This window comes from Triturus cristatus, chromosome 1_2 (assembly GCF_964204655.1).
Source record: "Triturus cristatus chromosome 1_2, aTriCri1.1, whole genome shotgun sequence".
NCBI lineage: Eukaryota > Metazoa > Chordata > Amphibia > Caudata > Salamandridae > Triturus > Triturus cristatus.
The window spans coordinates 1188121155-1188142771 of record NC_140580.1 but is presented as its reverse complement, the minus strand read 5'-3'; the positions used below and the strand labels follow the sequence as shown (position 1 = coordinate 1188142771).

The following is a 21617-nucleotide window of genomic DNA, read 5'->3' as shown; positions in this document are numbered from 1 at the left end:
TCCATTATGGTCAGCTAGCTACCATTGCCTCTTGCCCCTCTGTTCTCTGTTGTCCATGTGCATGGTCCTGTCCCCTCCCTCTTGCTTTCTATGGATTGTTGTGCTGCACTCCCGTCCTGCATGCCCTGTGTGGTGTATTGTGCTGCTGCAAACCCTGATGCCTGCCCTGCAGGGTCAGTTTGGGGCACCTCTCCATGTCCCTCCTGTCCTCTGTTATCCAAGTCCATGTCCCTATCCCATTTCCTTCCATGATCCAATGTACCATACTTGCGAACATTTTGAACTTGGTAAGAGGGAGATTTTGAAAAAAAACTGGGGTATTGATTTTCCCCTTTGAGTTACATTGAAAAAGAGGATATTGTAGACAGGAGACAGATCAAATAAAGCCCATTTGAGCTTAAAAACATTGGACGTTTCCTGGCTGAATCGGGTCTGTTGGCATGTATGGTTGTACTACCATTGCCTCTTCCTTCTGCCCACAATGGTCTATTACATTGCCACAGCCTTGAAGGAGGGTAGATTTTGTCTCACAGGGGGCCCCTGGCCCGTTCTGTCCACACCTGAAGTATGAGACCCTTGTCCTTGCCCTGCCAGCTGCATTTGTAGGCCGTATTAAATTGACCAGCGGGTCCTGTGTTGCTATATAATTATCCTGAGACATCCTTACCACTCAGCCAGCATAAAACCCCTGTGTAGGCCCTTCTGTTCAATATGTAGGCCTCTTTGTTAAATTGACCATAGCTCTGCAATTTTAGTGTATAGCAGTCTGAAGGCAGGTCTGCGAGGCCTTCTGATCCAAACTAGTAGCCCCCACCCTTCCCGAGTGCTCCGTGCTCGGTATCAAAGTTCAACATCCCCCTGAAGCTGTCGACATACAGTAGGCTGCATCCTGGACTGGTACTTGCTTCCTGGGCAGGTTTCCCGCTTTTAAGGAAGTGGCAACCGCAGAGCGTCAAGTTAGGAGAACTGAGGAGATTTTATACATGAATATATTGAATTCCCGTACAATACCCATTATTTTCTGCTTGCTCTATGGAACTTACGATAAGCGATTGGCCTGAGAGACTGACCTTTTCACCCAGTCCATTGTCAGCATTAAGTGGGTAAATGACGAAATGTCTGGTAAAATCTGCAGACGAAGCTTTTGGGTAGCATACGTAGGTAGATGTAGCGTGCAAAGGAGCCCACAAAATGATATAAAAAGGGAGCACCCACAGATATCGACGGACTACCTCGCCGTCTGTATGTAGGTTAACAGGCAGTGCAGGTTTTCCCCAAGAGCTGGGAGCTCTTGTCTTCCTTTGCTTAAAATGTCTTGCTCTGCTTTGCTTGAAGTATCTTATTCTATTTTACCTATATGAAATGTCATGTTATGTTTAACCATTGTTCTCTTTACTTTTGCATTTAAAAGATTTTGTATTGTAATTGCAGGAATGCTTGCTCTAAGAGTAAACGTGAGTGTTCCTAGGTAACATTTTCCTTGGTGTAACTTGTTTCTCATGATGCATTTATAGATGTGTTTTCTCTCTCTCTCTGTCAGTACGTTAATTGAGATACAGAGAATATTATGACAGCTGTATGATTATCTGGATTCTGTATTTTGTACTTTATGTCTCTATTCTGCGGTTTCTTTGAAGTTGCATCTTCTCATTAAACTGCCATTGTATTCTGCCTCCAATTCCATGTCTCATATGTCTGTTTTCTTCATTTTTGGAGCAAGCGTTCCTAGGCACCCCGGCTCAAATTAAGGTGCCCCTTTTGTCCCTGACTCACTCTCCTGCTCAGTTCTGTGGTGGCTCCCGGGGATCTGGGGACCGCCCCTAGCTTCCTTGACCCGTAATAGATCTTCCCTACAACAGTCTCTATTGCAAGTCCTGTATTGTTGGTTTGTTGCCCCTGCCCCCCTTTCCACTGCCCTCCATAGTCTGTTGTGCTTCCACGGCCCTTCCTGCCTGCTCAGTGTGGTTAAATTGTTGCCTTTGCACCCTCCTACCTGCCTTCAATTTTCAGAGTCCGTGCCCCTGGCCTCTGCCTCTCAACAGTATCCTAATGAACAACTAGATTGCTAACATTCTATATTTATTACAAAAGTGTGGAACAGCTGACATCATCTTGATGTAATCAAAACTGTAATACCTAGAGCATTTCCTTTAGAAATTACATATATGAGAGGGTCTTATTGGCATCAAAATTATGGTTAGTGCTCTAAAAGACTAAAATAAGGACATATTTTCTGAGTTTTCAAATAGCGACAAAGCACTTTTAAATTATTTGTTATCTTTATGTTTTTTTATCCAGTTGACCACTTGATTAAATGTTGCACTTAGGGGAGAGGATGTGGTGTTACTTCCAGAACTGCAGACTTTGCAACTGGGGAACCAGGTTGAAGTTTCTGCTTCAGCTCGACATTCTGTGATTCTGGTCAAATCACTTAGTCTCTCCATGTCTACAACCAAAATGAATTTGTTCTTGTGTGATGTAACCAATGCTCATGTAAAGCACTTCAATACCTGACAAGTCTGCACTATATAACACTGCAAAAACACAAAATAATAAGTGTTTTGCACACTTCTGTCATTGGGCTATATTTGGGCTACATCTGGGTGATTTTGGGCTACATTTGGGCTCTTTTGTCTCCGGTGGCCATCTTGGGAGATTTATTTGTTATGAAGTTTCCTAATTTCCTCATGTACTGCAGTCTCCTCAGTAGGAAATGCTTTCAGTTTTTTACTTTGATTCCATCATGAAGGTATTCAGATATGTCACACATTTGCCATAAATTCTGAATGTTAGCACTCTAGTTGCTCATTAGATCACTGTAGTAAAACTACTGCACCATGGAAGTCTGCTCCTGGTATTAAAAGTGCATGTTTCAGTCTGCATGTCAGAATTTTTTAATGAAATAAAATAGGATTTGAAAAGTCACTCAAAATGTGCCCTCATTTTCTTTCTTCAGCATTAATCATAATTTCTATGGCAAAATGAACCTCCTCATTGTGTTCCTTTTTAAATTAAATGTTTTAAGTGTTACCAGTTTATTCCAATCAAGATGGCTTCAGGTGTGCCTTACTTTTGTCATAATGAAGACAGTAAGCGCTCTAGTTGTTTTTAAGAACATTCTGGGACATTCTGTCATTGGGCTATACTTGGGCTACATCTGGGTGATATTTGGGCTACATTTGGGCTCTTTTGTCTCTGGTGGCCATCTTGGGAGACTTATTTGTTATGAAGTTTCCTAATTTCCTCATTTACTGCAGTCTCCTCAGTAGGAAATACTTTCAGTTTTTTACTTTGATTCCATCAAGAAGGCATTCAGATGTGTCACACATTTGCCATAAATTCAGAATGTTAGCACTCTTTTTGCTCATTAGATCACTGTAGTAAAGCTACTGCTCACCAGGGAAAACTGCTGCTGGTATTGAAAGTGCATGTTTCAGTCTGCATGTCAGAATTTTTTAATGAAATAGAAGAGGATTTGAGAAGTCACTCAAAATGTGCCCTACTTTTTCTTTCTGCAGCACTAATCATACTTTTTATGGAAAAATGAACCCCCTCATTTTGTTCCTTTTTAAATTAAATGTTTTAAGAGTTACCACTTTAATCCAAGCAAGATGGCTTCAGGTGTGCCATACGTTTATCATAAGTAGGACTGTTAGCGCTCTAGTAGTTCTTTGGAACACTCTGGGAAGCTGCAGTAGAACACAAAGGAATCAACTGACAGTCTCTGCCCTTGTTGGATGTACATGTTTTACTGAGAATGTCAGACTTCATTCTCACATGACTGAGAAAGATAATGTGAATTTACAGAAAATAAGCTCTCAGTTTAGCCTATAGATCACCTTCCAAACCTCTGTGGTAAAAGCATGAGAAAATATTTTTCTCTCAATCATGATATCCCAGCAGAAGGCTTTTTCACATGGTGAAATCACCTTAGAACATACCACAATTCCTAAAATGAGTATGGTACCATCAACAAATGATTTATAATGTAACTAAAGTCTTAAAACCTTCTATTAACTGCAATGCTTTTTAATGAGGTGCTATCATGTATATTGGTCCCAAGATGGCTGCCAACACTTCTTGGATGAAGTGCTGACAGCCAATCAGATCTCAGGATGAGATCTGTGGTTAGGCTCCGCCCACATATATATATGCTTTTAAATGCTATTTTCTCAGGAAATACTGAACAGATTTACACCAGACCTGCAAAAGGCACTTCCTTGACCTTATGGCTACCTCTCTGCCAAATTTCAAGTAATTCTGTTCAGCCGTTCGGGCTGTAGCTGTGTCTAAAGGTCCTATGGAAAAATGCATGGGGAAAACGCGTTTTGGGACCCCCCTTTTTTCTCGGCCCCTGCTTGACGAATTCCCCCGAGACTTTCAGGGTAGGAGCGGAGCGTAGCGCCCCACCTATTTTGAAAATTTCGCGAGGATTCGTCGACCGGCGCCAAAGTTATTCCAAATAGAATGTTGCGGATTTCCTATGGAAACAGGGTCCTAACTATATCTACCTACTGGCGACCGCCAGTAGGTAATATATATATATATATATATATATATATATATATATATATATATATATATATATATATATATCAAGCTCCTGGTTGACACACGCAGTTTTCTGCTTGCAGGCGGATGCTGCCCGTACCAGTGATTCAAGGAACAGGTTGAGCCTTACGCAGCTGCTCGAGTGCCTTCCAAACTGCGTGTGTCAACCAGGAGCTTGATATATATATATATATATATATAGATAGATATAGATATATATATAGCTAAACTAAAGAAGAAATACCTTTTATTTTAGCAAAGAAACAGTATATTATAGAACTAGGACGAAAGAAACATCAGCAAAATAAAGCAGAAAGGCGCCAACTTTGAAGCTAGGGATCAAAGTTCAAGTGCCTATAAAGGTGCGTAGTAAAAAAAAAAAATTGCACACTGTCAAAAGTAAATTTTAGCCAGAATACATTGACACCCAGTACACTGAAAAAATCAATTCACACCATATTTATTATTACACATAACAAACAAAAGCAATATTGTTGAAAGTAAATAAAAAATATAACACAGATAACTTTCCTTTCTGCATTTTTTAGAAGACAATCAGCATATTACATAATACCCCAGTTACAAAGCACAGTCTCAAAAAACAGTGTGCAAAATAAAGAAAATTTATGAAAACTACAGCAGAAATATGTTTTAATTTAGCAAATAAACAGCATGTTAGAAACAGAAATACATAATTGTGAATAAGATCCTAATTGAGATTTCCTAGAAAAGGAGTCTTTTTAAGAAAAAAAATAGGAGGGAGGTTATGTAAGGATAAGTGTCTCAAGGTGCTGGGGGTGGGGTGTGCGAGTTCCGGTCCATCAAGGAGGGGGTCCGTCGAAGAGCCAGGTCTTGAGGTCTCTTACGAAGATGGGAAACGATGTTATCTGTCTGAGGTGGAGCGGAAGGGCGTTCCAGGCCTTGGCCGCTAGGAAGGAGAAGGAGCGGCCTTCCGATCTGGTTTTACAGGTGCGTGTGACCACAGCGTAGGAGAGCTGGGCTGATCGTAGGGTCCTTTGGGTTGCGTGGAATTTGAGTCGGCTGTTCAGGTATGCTGGTCCGGTGTCAAGGAGGGCTTTGCGTGCGTGGGTGAGCAGCTTGAAGGTAACTCTAGCCTCGATGGGGAGCCAGTGGAGTGTGCGCAGGTGCTGGGAGATGTGGCAGTGTCTTGGCAGGTTGAGGACCAGTCTTGCGGCGGCGTTCTGGATGTTCTGTAGCTTGTGGGTGAGGTTTTTGTTTATTCCAACGTACAGTGCGTTGCCGTAGTCGAGTCTGCTGGTGACCAGGGCTTGAGTGACGGTCTTTCTGTGTTCAAGTGGGATCCATTTGAAGGTCTTATGTAGGAGGTGGAGGGTGTGGAAGCACGAGGACGCGACTGAGTTGATCTGGCGGACCATTTTGAGCTCCGAGTCCAGGATGATTCCCAGGTTGCGTGCGTGGTCCGTGGGGGTGGGCGTGTTTCCGAGGGCGTGGAGCCACCAGGTGTCGTTCCAGGCTTCGGGGTTTGGGCCCATGATGAGTACTTCCGTCTTGTTGGTGTTAAGTTGTAGGCAGCTGTTTTTCATCCATTTGGCAACGGCTTCCATGCCTTCTCGAAAGTTGTGTCTGGTGGTGTTGGGTTCATTGGATAGGGAGAGGATGAATTGAGTGTCGTCTGCGTATGACACAATGTTGAGTCCGTAGATTTTGACGATGGGGGAAAGAGGAGCCATGTAGACGTTGAAGAGCGTCGGGCTGAGGGAGGACTCCGCAGGTGGTTGGTGTAGGGTTCGAGAGGAAAGGGGGGAGTCTGACCCGCTGCATTCTGCCGGAGAGGATGGAGCTGATCCAGTCGAGGGCCTTGTTCCGGATCCCTGCATCGTGAAGTCTGCGTATTAGGGTGCGGTGGGAGACTGTGTCAAATGCCGCTGAGAGGTCGAGGAGGATGAGGGCTACTGTTTCTCCTTAGTCCAGTAGGGTGCGGATGTCGTTAGTTGCGGCGAAGAGGGTGGTTTCCATACTGTGGTTTTTACCTGAAGCCGGATTGGGAGTAGCCGAGGGTGTTGTGCTTTTCGATGAATGTGGCGAGTTGGCTGTTTATGGCTTTCTCAATAACTTTTGCAGGGAACGGGAGCAGGGAGATGGGTCTGTAGTTGTTGAGGTCGGTGGGGTCTGCCAAGAGTTTCTTCAGGAGGGGGTTGACCTCAACATGTTTCTAGTCGTCGGGGGACGAGGCGGTCGCCAGGGAGCAGTTGACGGTGTGGCGGAGCATGGGTGCGATTGTGTCGGCGGCTCTGTTGAAGATGTGTTGGGGGCAGGGGTCCGTGGGGGCCCCCGGAGTGGATTGACTTCCCTGTCTTCAGTGTATCTTCGGTGGTGAGGGCTGTCCAGCTGTCAATCGTTGGTTTCTGGGTGTCGGGGGTGGTTGGTGGGGGTTCCGTGTGTTGGTCATCTTCGTTGAAGTTGTCGTAGATGCTCTTGATTTTGTGGTGAAAGAAGGTGCTGAATTTGTTGCAGCGGTCTTGCACGGGAGGGATGTTCGTCGACTCGCTAGTGGGTTGGGCGAACTCCTTGATGATGTTGAAGAGTTCTTTGCTGTTGTGTGCCTGTGTGGAGATTCTGTCTTCAATCGCTTTTTTCCTCGTTTTTCTGATGAGTTAGTGGTGGGTGTTGGTAGCGGCTCTGAAGTTGTTGTGAGTTTCTGTGGATTTGATGGTCCTCCATGACTTTTCGAGGAGGCGGCAGGTATGTATGGACTCTCGAAGTTCGGTGGTGAACCATCTGGCTTTCTTGGCGTGGGTGTTGTTGTTTTTCTTGAGGGGGCAATGGTGTTGGTGCTGTCGGAGATCCATCTGTGCAGGGTTCGGGCTGCTGTGTTGGGGTCGTCGTTTTCCGCGTTGATTGTGGTGGAGTTGCTGAGTGACGAGGTAAGCTGGTCGTTGGTGATTCTGGTCCAGTTTCTTCGTGGGAGCAGGTGCTGGTGTCTGTGGATGATGGGTGTTCTGAAGGTGAAGTGGACGCATCGGTGGTCCGTCCATGGGAGTTCGGTAGTGTGGCTGAAAGTGATGGAGTTTCCTGTTGTAAAGAGGGGGTCGAGGGTTTGTCCTGCTGAGTGCGTGGGTTCGGTCACGATTTGGCGGAGCTCGATGTTGTGGAGGTCGTCCAGGAGGGATGTGGTGTTGGGGTCCAGTTGGTTGTCGATGTGGAAGTGGAGGTCTTCCAGCAGGGTGTAGTTGGTGGATGCGATGGCATGCAGGAAGATGATGTTCATGATGGAGTTGGCGAACGGTCACGAGGTCCAGGTGGTCAGTAGATGAGGGTTCCTTGGAGGGTGGTGGTAGGGTTGGTCTGTATTTCGAAGTGTAGATGTTCCATCATGTCTGTGGGCTCGTCGGGGAGTGTGCTCAGGTGGAGGGTGGATTTGTGTACAATGGCGATTCCTCCACCCAGGTGGGTGTGGCGGTCCTTCCTGGAGATCTTGTACCCTTGGGGAATGGCGAAGGCGATGTCTGGTCCCGAGGTGGTGTTGGTCCAGGTTTCAGTGAAGAACGCTACGTCCGGGTTGGTGCTGTCGAGGAGGTCCCAGATTTTGGGGGCCTGTTTGTGGAGGGATCGGACATTGAGGAGGATGCATTGCAGCGTCTTCGGTTCGGTTGTGTTCTTGTGGTCGGGTTGTGCTGGGTCCGTGTTCCTGGCGGTGCTGTAGGTTTGATGACAGTGGTGGCAGCTGAGGAGCCTGTGGGTGTCGGCCTGCGAAGCTAGCTCGCAGTTGTTGTTGCGGCCTGGGTTGAGTTCGTGGAGGGCTGTTGGGCTGTAGTGTTGGCAGAGCGGAGGTCCAGGGTTCCTGGCGCTGGTCGCTGTCGGGTCGCGGACAGGCGCAGAGGGGTTTGCCTTTGGCACGCCGAAAAGGCGGGAAGGGGAGCTGGATTGGTCGAGCTGGTGGTGCTGGGGGGAGGGGCTGTGGGGGCAGCAGCGGCGGGAAAAAACGGGCGGGAAAAGGAAAGAGAGGAAAAAGGGAACAAAGTAAGGGTGAATAAAGCAGAAATAGCTCAGAAAAGAGCAGAAATGCAGACAAAAATGCAGAAAGATGAAAAGAAGAGGGTAGACAGAAAACGAGTGAAAAGCGAAGGAGACAGAGGTCCACTGGACCACCAGGGAGGAGGTGCAGGAAATCCTGCGGGTGGAGGAGGGCCTCAAACCAACACTCGAGAGTGCAGGGGCAGGCTTCCCTTAATGGTGGAGCTGCGAGGGTGGGAGGGCAATTTCACTGACAATGAGTCAGTGGCCTTGCTCGCCTGTCCCTGCAGCGGCCGCCATTAAGTAGGGGTCGAGGAGGGCTGGACAGCTGGGAGGCAGGAGAGGGAGCAGGGAGCTGGATTGGTTGTGCTGTTGGAGGGGCTGCGGGGGCAGCAGCGGTGGGGAAAACGGGCGAGAAAAGGAAATAGAGGAAAAAGGGAGAAAAGTAAGGGCGAATAAACCAGAAATCGCTCAGAAAAGAGCAGAAATGCAGAAAAAATGCAGAAAGTTGAAAAAAGAGGGTAGACAGAAAACGAGTGAAACAAGTGAAAAGCGGCGCGACAAGAAGGAGACAGCGGTCCACTGGACCACCAGGGATGGGGCGCAGGGAAACCTGCGAGTGGAGGAGGGCCTCGAACCAACACTCGAGAGTGGAGGGGCAGGCCTCCCTTAATGGTGGAGCTGCAAGGGTGGGAGGGCAATTTCACTGACAATGAGTGCCGCAGAATATTTTGAATGTGATTTATGATGCTCATCTAGCAACACAGCCCTCCATCTCCTCCACCAGGCTCCTCTGGGAGGCAGGCCAGCCTGGAGCCCCCGACCCACTGAAAAGGAGGGCGAGGGAGAGCGGAGCAGGGGTGTGGGGAAGACAGGAGAGTGAAAGCAAACCAGCGCGGTGCTCTGAAAGGGTGCAGCGCTGATAGAAAGAGCTCATACCTGTGGAGAAGGACGGCTGTACAGAGAGAAGCACAAGAGGCACAGAAAGCAGTGCCCCCTGCTCTGAGGTCGGCTGCGGCACAACCCTCCCGCTCCAGGCCTGGCTGGAGGCCTGTGTAGGAGCAGAGGGTGGGAAGACAGGAGAGTAAAAGCTAGCCAGTGTGGTGCTCTGAAACTAAGAGCTCATAGAAAGAGCTCATGGCTGCTGTTCTCCCAGGAGACTAGAGCCAGTCCAGGGTTCTGGAAGCTGCGAGGAGCAGGGCAGGCACAGACAGCAGTGCCCCCTGCTCTGAGGCCTGGCTCTGCTGTGAGGCAGGCTGGAGCCTGCTGACTGATTGGGAGGGGGAAGGAGAGCACAGTGGGACAGAAGAGCTGGGAAATACACAACCATAAAAGTGAAACCAGCGCAGCGCTGATAAAGCAAGTCAACAATTAATAAAACATGCAGGGTGAGAGGGCATGAGTTAAGTGCAGGCAACAGAGCAGACGCCCTCCAAACACTCTGATGAGCAGGATACAAATCCTGTGTGTTAACTAGGAAGCAACAAGTAATAATGTTTGTTAGATTTTATTTTGTTAAAAAATATCACAGCAGTAGCATAAGTAATGAAAGAAAATCCTCGAAGCAAGAAAAGGGTGCCGTACCACAGGCTGTTACTAGGTGTCCCTGTGGATTTGTAAAGGGACCTCTATTGGCCATATAAGGTACTGCACCCTTAGTTATGCTACTGCTAAAATATTTTTGAGCAAAAATAGCAATCGGTCACGCATTAGTTTGAGTTAGAGCTACTGGCACTGGAAATGCAATGTCTTTTACCTATGTGTTATGTAGTGTATGTATGTAGTGTGTATTGGATTAGTTAGCTGTAGAATTGTGTGGCGTGGAATTGTGTGGTGTGGATAGGATTTGTGTAGTGGAATTATCTGGCATGGTGTACTGTGGAATTATGTGGATAGCAATTATGTGGTATTTAGTGTACTGGAATCATGTGGAGTGGGATTCTGTGTTTTGGAGTGTAATTATGTGGAATGGTATTTTGTGTTGTGAAGTGGTGTGTAGTGGAGTTTAATTATGTGGTGTGCTGTTAAATTTTGTGGCATGGTGTGGAATTATGTAGTGTAGATTGGATTTGTGTGGTGTGGACTGTATATATGTGGGGTGTTATTTTTTTGTTGAGTTGTAGTGGAATGGTGTTGTGGAGTGGAATAATGTGGTTTGGTGTTGAATTATGTGGTGTGCATTGGAAATGTGTGGAGTTGAATTGTGTGGTATGGATAGCGTTGTGTTTTTGTGATGAAAAATAACAAAAAGTTAGGAGCTACGCTCCAGATGTGTGTGTTTGGGTGTTAAAAAAAAAGAAAGAGAGTTAGAGGTACTGGTGTTGTAAATATAAATATCTTACTTATGTATTATGGACTGGAGTGGGTGTATGTGGTCTGTAGTGGAATTATGTGGGTTAGATTGGAATTGCTAGTTGTGGCATTGTTGTGTGGCGTGGATTTGTGTAGTGGAATTATGTGGCATGGTGTGAAGTTGTATTATGTGAATAGTAATTTGGTGTTTTTGATCGTAGCTGTATCCTGCTGTTGGGCTGTGGTGTGTGCTCAGGACTTTCCTGTACACGGGAGGGGACTACAAATCCCAGGAGCCCTAGCGCGTGGACGCGCTTTAAATGGAGGACACCGGCCCACGGCTCCTCGTAGCTGCACCCTGCTGTTGGGCTTTGGTGTGTACCCAGGACTTTGCTGTATACGGGGGGAAGGGACTACAACTCCAAGGAGCCCCAGAGCGTGGACGCGCTTTAAAAGGAGGACTCCGGCCTGCGGTGCGGGATGCGCGGAGGGTACCCGGGCAAAGCCCGGGCCAAGGGCGGGCCAGTCCATGCCCGTCGGAGCCCTGAGGCGGCTGGGCTGGGCCCACCCTTTAACATCTGCGTCTGAGACAACGTACTTTTTTACCTAGGTGTAACTATGGTGAAACGAAAGGGTTTGGTGGAAAAGAATGGAGGAGGGGTAGGAGAGACTTTGGACTCATTTCTGGTTAGAGCGGCAAGTGTCCTCACCCACGAAAGGCGTCTATCAATGGAACCGCTCCTTTTTCCCCCGGGGGTCAACTACTGATAAAACAAATGAGTCACTGTCTGTCATGCAACCATCACTATTGATTACATCATCTGATCTTTCGCCAGGTCAATGTGGGTCTTCCCCTCCCAATTTAACTAATTTAGCTACTCCAAGGAGGGGGATGGAACTTTCCCCAAAGGATCCCATGCCTAATCCACCCGCCAAGCGTACTAGAGTATGGGGTACTACTATCTCAAAGCCAAATCAATCCAAAATAACTCATACCCCCAAACCAAAAGGCCCCCAAACCGGGGCGACGACAGCGAATCCTACAATATCAGTCCCTCCAGTGTCTGCCAATATTTTATCACTCCAAGCAGCTCCAGATGATCCCATTTGGACAGAAGTGACTAAAAGGTTAACAGTTATAATGGATCCTATTTTAACTAAACTGACTCAAATTGAACACAGGTTGGCCGATTTAGAGTGACAGAACCATCTATTAATATCTTGAGCGCTCCCACTAAGAGATCCCCTTCCAGAAGCACCCAGAAGTAGAAACTCAGTTCAACTAAATGAGGCTCGGGGACCATCCATTTCACCGACATCGTCAACTTTACTGGTCATCACCACCATGTTCCTAGCACAGCCTCCAACAGGTGCTCTCAGGAGAGGAGAAGGCAGCTTCCTACCTGGTCAGGGTGCAGGTTTACAGCTTTAGAAAAGGCGACGATTGCTTCCTCTGTGTCTCCCCGGGAAAGGAGGGTCAGGCCGGTCTCATAACTATAGGAAGAGAAACAAACAACCTCAAGAGATAGAACCGGGGAATGTATGCATTAATATTAAGAAACACACATAACAGCACCAACCCCCTGCCAAAAAACAAACACCCACTGCCAGAACACAAACACCCCCTGCCACAATACAAATACCCCCGCCAGAACACAAGCACCCCCTGCCAAAAAACAACTACCCACTGCTAGAACACAAACACCCACTGCTAGAACACAAACACCCCTTGCCAGAACACAAAACCCCCTGCCAGAACACAAACACCCCCTGCCAAAAAACAAATACCCACTTCCAGAACACAAACACCCTCTGCCAGAACACAAACACCCCCTGCCACAAAAAACAAATAACCACTGCTAGAACACAAACACCCCCTGCCAAAAAAGAAACATCCCCTGCCAAAAAACAAATGCCCACTGCTAGAACACAAACACCCCCTGCCAGAACATAAACACCCCCTGCCAGAACATAAACACCCCCTGCCAGAACACAAACACCCCTGCCAAAAAACAAATGCCCACTGCTAGAACACAAACACCCCCTGCCAGACCACAAGCACCCGCTGCCAGAACACAAACACCCCCTGCCAGAAAACAACCACCCCCTGCCAAAAAACAAATACCCACTGCTAGAACACAAACACCCCCTGCCAGAACACAAACACCCCTCGCCAGAACACAAAACCCCCTGCCAGAACACAAACAACCCCTGCCAAAAAACAAATACTCACTGCCAGAACACAAACACGCCCTGCCAGAACACAAACACCCCCTGCCACAAAACAAATACCCACTGCTAGAATACAAACACCCCCTGCCAGAACACAAACACCCCCTGCCAGAACACAAACACCCCCTGCCAAAAAACAAACACCCCCAGCCAAAAAACAAATTCCCACTGCTAGAACACAAACACCCCTGCCAGAACACAAACACCCCTGCCAAAAAACAATCACCCCCTGCCCGAACACAAACACCCCCTGCCAAAAAACTAACAGCCCCTGCCCAAACACAAACACCCCCTGTCAGAACACAAACAACCCCTGCCAAAAAAACAAATACACACTGCTAGAACACAAACACCCCCTGCCAGAACACAAACACCCCCTGCCAGAACACAAATACCCCCTGCCAAAAAACAAACACCCACTGTCAAAACACAAACACCCCTGCCAAAAAACAAATGCCCACTGCTAGAACACAAACACCCCCTGCCAGAACACAAACATCCCTGCCAAAAAACAATCACCCCCTGCCCAAACACAAACACCCCCTGCCAAAAAACAAACACCCACTGTCAGAACACAAACACCCCCTGCCAGAACACAAACACCCCCTGCCAAAAAACAAACACCCACTGTCAAAAAACAAACACCCACTGTCAGAACACAAACACCCCTGCCAAAAAACAAACACCCCCTGCCACAAAAACAAATACCCACTGCCAGAACACAAACACCCCCTGCCACAATACAAATACCCCCGCCAGAACACAAGCACCCCCTGCCAAAAAACAACTACCCACTGCTAGAACACAAACACCCACTGCTAGAACACAAACACCCCTTGCCAGAACACAAAACCCCCTGCCAGAACACAAACACCCCCTGCCAAAAAACAAATACCCACTTCCAGAACACAAACACCCTCTGCCAGAACACAAACACCCCCTGCCACAAAAAACAAATAACCACTGCTAGAACACAAACACCCCCTGCCAAAAAAGAAACATCCCCTGCCAAAAAACAAATGCCCACTGCTAGAACACAAACACCCCCTGCCAGAACATAAACACCCCCTGCCAGAACATAAACACCCCCTGCCAGAACACAAACACCCCTGCCAAAAAACAAATGCCCACTGCTAGAACACAAACACCCCCTGCCAGACCACAAGCACCCGCTGCCAGAACACAAACACCCCCTGCCAGAACACAAACACCCCCTGCCAAAAAACAAATACCCACTGCTAGAACACAAACACCCCCTGCCAGAACACAAACACCCCTCGCCAGAACACAAAACCCCCTGCCAGAACACAAACAACCCCTGCCAAAAAACAAATACTCACTGCCAGAACACAAACACGCCCTGCCAGAACACAAACACCCCCTGCCACAAAACAAATACCCACTGCTAGAATACAAACACCCCCTGCCAGAACACAAACACCCCCTGCCAGAACACAAACACCCCCTGCCAAAAAACAAACACCCCCAGCCAAAAAACAAATTCCCACTGCTAGAACACAAACACCCCTGCCAGAACACAAACACCCCTGCCAAAAAACAATCACCCCCTGCCCGAACACAAACACCCCCTGCCAAAAAACTAACAGCCCCTGCCCAAACACAAACACCCCCTGTCAGAACACAAACAACCCCTGCCAAAAAAACAAATACACACTGCTAGAACACAAACACCCCCTGCCAGAACACAAACACCCCCTGCCAGAACACAAATACCCCCTGCCAAAAAACAAACACCCACTGTCAAAACACAAACACCCCTGCCAAAAAACAAATGCCCACTGCTAGAACACAAACACCCCCTGCCAGAACACAAACATCCCTGCCAAAAAACAATCACCCCCTGCCCAAACACAAACACCCCCTGCCAAAAAACAAACACCCACTGTCAGAACACAAACACCCCCTGCCAGAACACAAACACCCCCTGCCAAAAAACAAACACCCACTGTCAAAATACAAACACCCACTGTCAGAACACAAACACCCCTGCCAAAAAACAAACACCCCCTGCCACAAAAACAAATACCCACTGCCAGAACACAATAGTACAACCCAATACCCCCACAACACTAATATTTCCATACAAAGATGAGTCACAGGAACAACTAAATCTACAAAAATAAGGGCTTGTTATTGTACCTCACTCTAACATACTCAGATGAACACAACTACTCAGTGCAGATGCAGGAAGTACAGGTCCAACTAGCACTACAATCACAGAGGTACAGGTCCAACTCACCCTACAATCACAGAAGAACAGGTCCAACTAACCCTACAGTTAAAGAGGGACAGGTGCAACTAACCCTACAGTCACAGAGGTATAGGTCCAACTAACCCTACAGTTATCGAGGGACAGGTCCAACTAACCTTACAATCACAGAGGGAGAGGTCCAACTAACCCTACAGTCACAGACCAACAGGTCCAACTAACCCTACAATCACAGAGGGACAGGTCCAACTAACCCTACAGTCACAGAGATACAGGTCCAACTAACCCTACAGTCACATAGGTACAGGTCCAACTAACCCTACAGCCACAGAAGAACAGGTCTAACTAACCTTACAATCACAGAGGGACAGGTCTAACTAACCCTACGGTCACAGAGATACAGGTCCAACTAACCATACAGTACAGAGGTTCCGGTCCAACTAACCCTACGGTCACAGAGATACATGTCCAACTAACCCTACACTCACAAAAGTACAGGTCCAACTAACCCTACGGTCACAGAGGTACAGGTTCAACTAACCCTACGGTCACAGAGGTACAGGTTCAACTAACCCTACAGTCACAGAGGTACAGGTTCAACTAACCCTACGGTCACAGAGGTACAGGTCCAACTAACCATACAGTACAGAGGTTCCGGTCCAACTAACCCTACGGTCACAGAGATACAGGTCCAACTAACCCTACAGTCACAGAAGAACAGGCCCAACTAACCCTACAGACACAGAAGAACAGTTCCAACTAACCCTACAGCCACAGAAGAACTTTTCCAACTAACCCTACAGCCACAGAACAACAGTTCCAACTAACCCTACAGCCACAGAAGAACAGGTCCAACTAACCCTACAGCCACAGAAGAACAAGTCCAACTAACCCTACAGCCACAGAAGAACAGGGCCAACTAACCCTACAGCCACAGAAGAACAGGTCCAACTGACCCTACAGTCACAGAAGAACAGGTCCAACTAACCCTACAGTCCCAGAGGTACAAGTCCAACTAACCTTACAGCCACAGAAGAACAGGCCCAACTAACCCTACAGTCACAGAGATACAGGCCCAACTGACCCTACAGTCCCAGAGGTACAAGTCCAACTAACCCTACAGGCACAGAAGAACAGGCCCAACTAACCCTACAGCCACAGAAGAACAGGCCCAACTAACCCTACAGCCACAGAAGAACAGGCCCAACTAACCCTACAGACATAGAAGAACAGTTCCAACTAATCCTACAGCCACAGAAGAACAGGTCCAACTAACCCTACAATCACAGAGGGTGAGGTCCAACTAACCCTACAGTCACAGAGGTACAGGCCCAACTAACCCTACAGACACAGAAGAACAGGCCCAACTAACCTTACAGTCACAGAGATACATGCCCAACTAACCCTACAGACACAGAAGAACAGGCCCAACTAACCCTACAGACATAGAAGAACAGTTCCAACTAATCCTACAGCCACAGAAGAACAGGCCCAACTAACCCTACAATCACAGAGGGTGAGGTCCAACTAACCCTACAGTCACAGAGGTACAGGTCCAACTAACCCTACAATCACAGAGGTTCCGGTCCAACTAACCCTACTCTCACAGACGTATGGGTCCAACTAATCCTATAGTCACAGAGTGAGAGGCCCAATTAGCCCTACAGTCACAGAGGTACAGGTCCAACTAACCCTACAGTACAGAGGTTCTGGTCCAACTAACCCTACAGTCACAGAGATACAGGCCCAACTAACCCTACAGCCACAGAAGAACAGGCTCAACTAACCCTACAGTCACAGAGGTACAGGTCCAACTAACCCTACAGTCACAGAAGAACAGTTCCAACTAACCCTACAGACACAGAAGAACAGGCCCAACTAACCCTACAGCCATAGAAGAACAGGTCCAACTAACCCTACAATCACGGAGGTACAGGTCCAACTAGCCCTACAGTCACAGAAGAACAGGTCCAACTAACCCTACAGTCACAGAAGGACAGGTCCAACTACCCTACAGTCACAGAGGTACAAGCCCAACTTACCCTATAGCCACAGAAGAACAGGCCCAACTAACCCTACAGTCACAGAGATACAGGCCCAACTAACCCTACAGACACAGAAGAACAGGCCCAACTAACCCTACAGACATAGAAGAACAGTTCCAACTAACCCTACAGCCACAGAAGAACAGGTCCAACTAACCCTACAATCACATAGGGCGAGGTCCAACTAACCCTACAGTCACAGAGGTACAGGTCCAACTAACCCTACAGCCACAGAAGAACAGGCCCAACTAGCCCTACAGTCACAGAGGTACAGGTCCAACTAACCCTACAGTACAGAGGTTCTGGTCCAACTAACCCTACAGCCACAGAAGAACAGGTCCAACTAACCCTACAGACACAGAAGAACAGTTCCAACTAACGCTACAGCCACAGAAGAACTGTCATACCTGTGCTCGAGAGAGTATCGAGGCGGCGTCTGAACTTCCGAATTTCCCCGTATAAAGCACGTCGCGTAAGAACGACGGATGCTTTGCGTTATAGTGTTTGGGTTTGCACGTCACTTCCGGGGCTTCCCTTTCCGTTTCCTGGACTTGCGAGCCGGTGAAGAAGCATCGCGGCTATTTCGGACCTCCTATCTCGTGTTATAGAGGAAGAGCCATTCAACCTGAAGCCCCTGGAAAACTTTGTGGGTTCGGTCCTACGAGGGACCTTCTCTTCATTAAGGCGGTAACGCGCTTGCGTGTAGTAGAAAGGGTTGGTCCCACTATCCGGAGCTTCCCTTTGACGACCGCTTCGGAAACTCCTCAGCAGCCCTTCGAGTTCCTAATATTCCCGGCTCCTGTGGGGAAGGGCGAACAGGGGCTTTTTGCCAGGGCGTTGTGACATCTGCCTCTTTTTATCTCCGCTACACACAACACTGCATCTCCAGTTCTGCTAGTTTAATTTACTCTCTGTTGTATTTATGTTAGACGTTTCTATATGATAAGGAACGCATATGCCTTAGTGAATAGCCACTATTAGGCATCTCTTAGGGTTGTGACGACAACAACCTACGCGTGGGAGCACGAGTGAACATAACTTGGTTGTGCTCTTACAACTAAAGGGGACGGGCTGTCACATAGCAGTCCAGAGTGCCTTTTGCTTCAAGAGGGTAAGAGGAGTAGCTACAGACCCAATACATTGCTTACACCACATGGTATGTTTATATGTAACGTTCTTGTTTTCTTTCTGCTTAGGATCATCACCCTGATCATTTTGTTGGGATCTTTTTATTTGGACAACAGAGGAAGGGGGGAGAAGTACAGGTAGAAAATAGGATAATTGTCTACTCATTGTTATTGTGCCTATTGGGCTGGCTGTCTGCTAACGTAGCCTTTTGATTGCAGGACTTCCTTGGATCTCGGTGAGGCTCTGGAGGTACTGGAGGTGCGCTGGTCCTGCCTTGTTTTCTCACTCCCTTGTCTCCCCTCTTCCCCTTATTCACTTGTTCTGCTTTGACCTTGTTGGGCGGACTTGTGGCGAGGGGAAGTTGGGAATAGTCGTCTGTTTCTTGCTTCCTGCCCCCGCAGAGACCTCAGGTGAGCCTGACAAGAACAGGCCCAACTAACCCTACAGCCACAGAAGAACAGGCCCAACTAACCCTACAGTCACAGAGGGTGAGGTCCAACTAACCCTTCAATCACAGAGGGACAGTTCCAGCTAACCCTACAGTTCCAGAGGTACAAGTCCAACTAACCCTACAGCCACAGAGGTCCGGGGCCAACTATCCTACAATTACAGAGGTTCCGGTCCAACTAGCCCTACAGTTACAGATGGACAGGTCCAACGAACCCTACTCTCACAGACGTATGGGTCCAACTAATCCTATAGTCACAGAGTGAGAGGCCCAACTAGCCCTACAGCCAAAGAAGAACAGGTATAACTAACCCTACAGTACAGAGGTTCCGGTCCAACTAACCCTACGGTCACAAAAGTACAGGTCCAACTAACCCTACAGTTACAGAGGGACATGTCCCTCTAACCCTACAGTCACAAAGGTACAGATCCAACAAACCCTACAGTTACAGAGGGACATGTCCATCTAACCCTACAGTCACAAAGGTACAGGTCCAACTAACCCTACAGTCACAGAGGGACAGGTCCAACTAACCCTACAGTTCCAGAGATACAAGTCCAACTAACCCTACAGTACAGAGGTTCTGGTCCAACTAACCCTACAGTCACAGAGGGACAGGTCCAACTAACCCTACAGTCACAGAGGTTCTGGTCCAACTAACCCTACAGTACAGAGGTTCTGGTCCAACTAACCCTACAGTCACAGAGGGACAGGCCCAACTAACCCTACAGTTACAGAGGGACAAGCCCAACTAATCCTACAGTCACAGAAGAACTGGTCCAATTAGCCCTACAGTCACAGAGGTACAGGTCCAACTTACCCTATAGCCACAGAAGAACAGGCCCAACTAACCCTACAGACATAGAAGAACAGTTCCAACTAATCCTACAGCCACAGAAGAACAGGCCCAACTAACCCTTCAATCACAGAGGGCGAGGTCCAACTAACCCTACAGTTACCGAGGTACAGGTCCAACTAACCCTACAGTCACAGAGGTACAGGTCCAACTAACCCTACAGTCACAGAGGTACAGGTCCAACTAACCCTACAGTCACAGAGGTACAGGTCCAACTAACCCTACAGTCACAGAGGGACAGGCCCAACTAACCCTACAGTCACAGAGATACAGGTCCAACTAACCATACAGTACAGAGGTTCTGGTCCAACTAACCCTACATTCACAGAGGTAAGGGTTCAACTAACCCTACAGTCACAGAGGGACAGGTCCAACTAACCCTACAGTCACAGAGGGACAGGTCCAACTAACCCTACAGTCACAGAGGTTCTGGTCCAACTAACCCTAAAGTACAGAGGTTCTGGTCCAACTAACCCTACAGTCACAGAGGTAAGGGTTCAACTAACCCTACAGTCACAGAGGTAAGGGTTCAACTAACCCTACAGTCACAGAGGGACAGGTCCAACTAACCCTACAGTCACAGAGGTTCTGGTCCAACTAACCCTACAGTACAGAGGTTCTGGTCCAAATAACCCTACAGCCACAGAGGTAAGGGTCCAACTAACCCTACAGCCACAGAGGTAAGGGTCCAACTAACCCTACAAGCTCAATTTGAAAACCCTGGTGATCATTAGAGACCTGCGTTGTTGGACGGGGGTCAGAGTCTTACCGTATTGCCATCATCTGTTGCCGCTCCTCTGATCCTCAAACGCTGGGTGCTACCCCGCCGTCGCCGCTATACCATCTTGCGGCCGAGAAGCGGGGGACTTCATTTCCCAAGCGCCCTAGCGCCCTTTGACGCTAAACACGCGCCTGGAGGCGCACAAAAAGACAGCTGTTCCTCGGGGGAGCGGGAAGCTCAATTTGAAAACCCTGGTGATCATTAGAGACCTGCGTTGTTGGACGGGGGTCGGAGTCTTACCGTATTGCCATCATCTGTTGCCGCTCCTCTGATCCTCAAACGCTGGGTGCTACCCCGCCGTCGCCGCTATACCATCTTGCGGCCGAGAAGCGGGGGACTTCATTTCCCAAGCGCCCTAGCGCCCTTTGACGCTAAACACGCGCCTGGAGGCGCACAAAAAGACAGCTGTTCCCCCGCGTCGCGGGACGCGCGCGGGCGGGCGCCGGGCTAAGCCCGGGCAAAGGGCGGGCCCTCTGTGGCCCTCAGAGGCCTGAGGAGACTGGACTGGGCCAGGAACTCTATATTGCTTTCTCTGGACCTCTAACGTGCTATGAGCATGTAAGACATTTTATATATTATTATTATGTTATTTTCGTTTGCTTATTTTCTTCTTTGAGTGTTTAGACTTAAGGGTACTTGCGTGGAAGAATAACATCATTACTGTTCATAATGTCTAAATCCAAAATTGACAAAGTGATGGTGGGCCCTGCTACCCTAGACAACTTCCTGGTTAGGAAAGTAAATCAGATTAACAATGATAGACGTGTATCTCTGGGGAAAGGCACTGTGATAGGGGAAACACTGTCTGAAAATTCCCCTATTAGTCTGACCCAAGACTGTGAAATTTACACGAGTGATGTCATCTCTATTGACCCGCCAGCGCCCATTTTAGTGAATGTGGAGGTTCATTCTGACTCACGGGCGCTGTCAAGTTCAGGCATTGGTGTGCTGAATGAGACCCAACCTGAAACCAGGCATTTGAGAACTTGCAGAACACGGTCTCAAAGGGAGAATGGGAAACATAATAATTCTAAGTCTAAAAAAAAGGATGGTAAGGC

The 21617-nt window shown here is 48.0% G+C and overlaps 1 protein-coding gene across 2 annotated transcripts in view; it reads right to left on the bottom strand.

The window, feature by feature from the left end:
• Positions 1 to 21617, bottom strand: part of TTC16 (tetratricopeptide repeat domain 16) — a 535487-nt gene that overhangs the window by 460284 nt on the left and 53586 nt on the right. For both annotated transcript variants that reach the window (XM_085614130.1, XM_085614131.1), the window contains exon 4: positions 12243 to 12333. In XM_085614130.1, coding sequence (XP_085470256.1) covers positions 12243 to 12333 — 91 coding nt within the window. The remainder of the gene's footprint in view (positions 1 to 12242; positions 12334 to 21617) is intronic.